The 1,259-nt window shown below is 36.3% G+C and overlaps 1 protein-coding gene across 1 annotated transcript in view; it reads right to left on the bottom strand.

Annotated features, from left to right (window-relative positions):
• Positions 1-1,259, bottom strand: part of PARP8 (poly (ADP-ribose) polymerase family, member 8) — a gene marked incomplete at both ends in the record, with an annotated part of 58,710 nt that overhangs the window by 33,406 nt on the left and 24,045 nt on the right. The window contains one exon of the mRNA XM_008941822.1: positions 1-224. This exon is cut by the window's left edge and continues 368 nt beyond it. Coding sequence (XP_008940070.1) covers positions 1-224 — 224 coding nt within the window. The remainder of the gene's footprint in view (positions 225-1,259) is intronic.

The following is a 1,259-nucleotide window of genomic DNA, read 5'->3' as shown; positions in this document are numbered from 1 at the left end:
TCAATAGTTTGTGCGATTTAATAGCCATTGTCTGTTCAGCCCTAGGGTCACTCGACAACGAGCGGCCAAAGGTTCTGTGAGACTTTGTGGCACACATATCCTCTGTCTTCACTGTGCTAGAGCAAGTCCTTCTCAGTAGCTTGTGAGTTTTTGAGATGCCATCCTGTTCTGACTTCAGTTTTGATTTATTTTTACCACAGCCGGGTGGAGGATAACTTGGCGACCTTAAAGAGGAAAACAAAGTTGAATAATAATAAAAATATTGTGCAAATCAAGCAAGATCACACACAGGTAAAAATTTTTAAGCATCACCTGTCTTAGTGTATTTCACTAATGATAACACAGCTCTACATTAAAAAGATGAGCAATTGTGTGTAGGACCAATTTTTCGACATCAAGTAGACATCCTACTTCTATTTACAAGTTAATCAATCACAAAGATGACTAACTACTGAAGTAGAAGTTACAGCTATATCCTTACAGTTCTTTGTAAAGATCTCTTTGTCTAAACAAACCATTTATTAATGAAATTATCCTTGAAATGAAAATCATTTATTTCACATGTTATTATAATCTATCTTTCCTATGTAATCATCATGATATGACACCATTAAAGTTGTCTTCTGGACAAAAACATAATAAACCTTGTGTCCAGATCCAATGGAACATATAACAAGAAGTGAAACTTGCAGGAAGTAAATAAAATTTAATTCAGTTGAAATGACAATTATTTTTAAAAACCTCATAATAATACAGGTGCTTTGTAGAAGACAATTTGATGTCCTTTTCTGTTTTAGACAAATTCTGGCAATGTAACACTAGAAATGAGAATGTAAGGGACCTAAATTTTAAGTGCAGAAAGTAAAAAAAAAAAAAAAAAGGCTTTTATGAAACAATGTTAATATAAACTGTCACATTTCTATAATATTCACATTCACCTGCCCTTGCAAAGACAGAACATGTAAAAACAATTCAGGTATGTTGACCATTTTTCTCCAAGCAACCCCAATTCTCTTTTCTATAAGCAAACCCAATCTTTGGGAGTATTGTTTGGGCTTGGATCGAATAGAAAAGAAGTGAAATTGCAAGGGGAGAGGCTGGCAGGTTTCCTCACCCTGTTAGCAAGTGGTGACAGTAGAAGATTCACATGGAGGTTGCTGACTCACTGTTGCAGATGGCACTCTAGGGAGAGAAGGGGTCCCTGCATTTGGGCTGAGCTGTCTTTGGACAGGCACTGCAGCAGCAGCCAAACAGCAGAA

Source organism: Merops nubicus, unplaced genomic scaffold (genome assembly GCF_000691845.1).
Source record: "Merops nubicus isolate BGI_N331 unplaced genomic scaffold, ASM69184v1 scaffold19176, whole genome shotgun sequence".
Classification (NCBI taxonomy): Eukaryota; Metazoa; Chordata; class Aves; order Coraciiformes; family Meropidae; genus Merops; species Merops nubicus.
The sequence above is the reverse complement of the archived record's forward strand: the minus strand, read 5'-3'. Positions and strand labels throughout refer to the sequence as shown.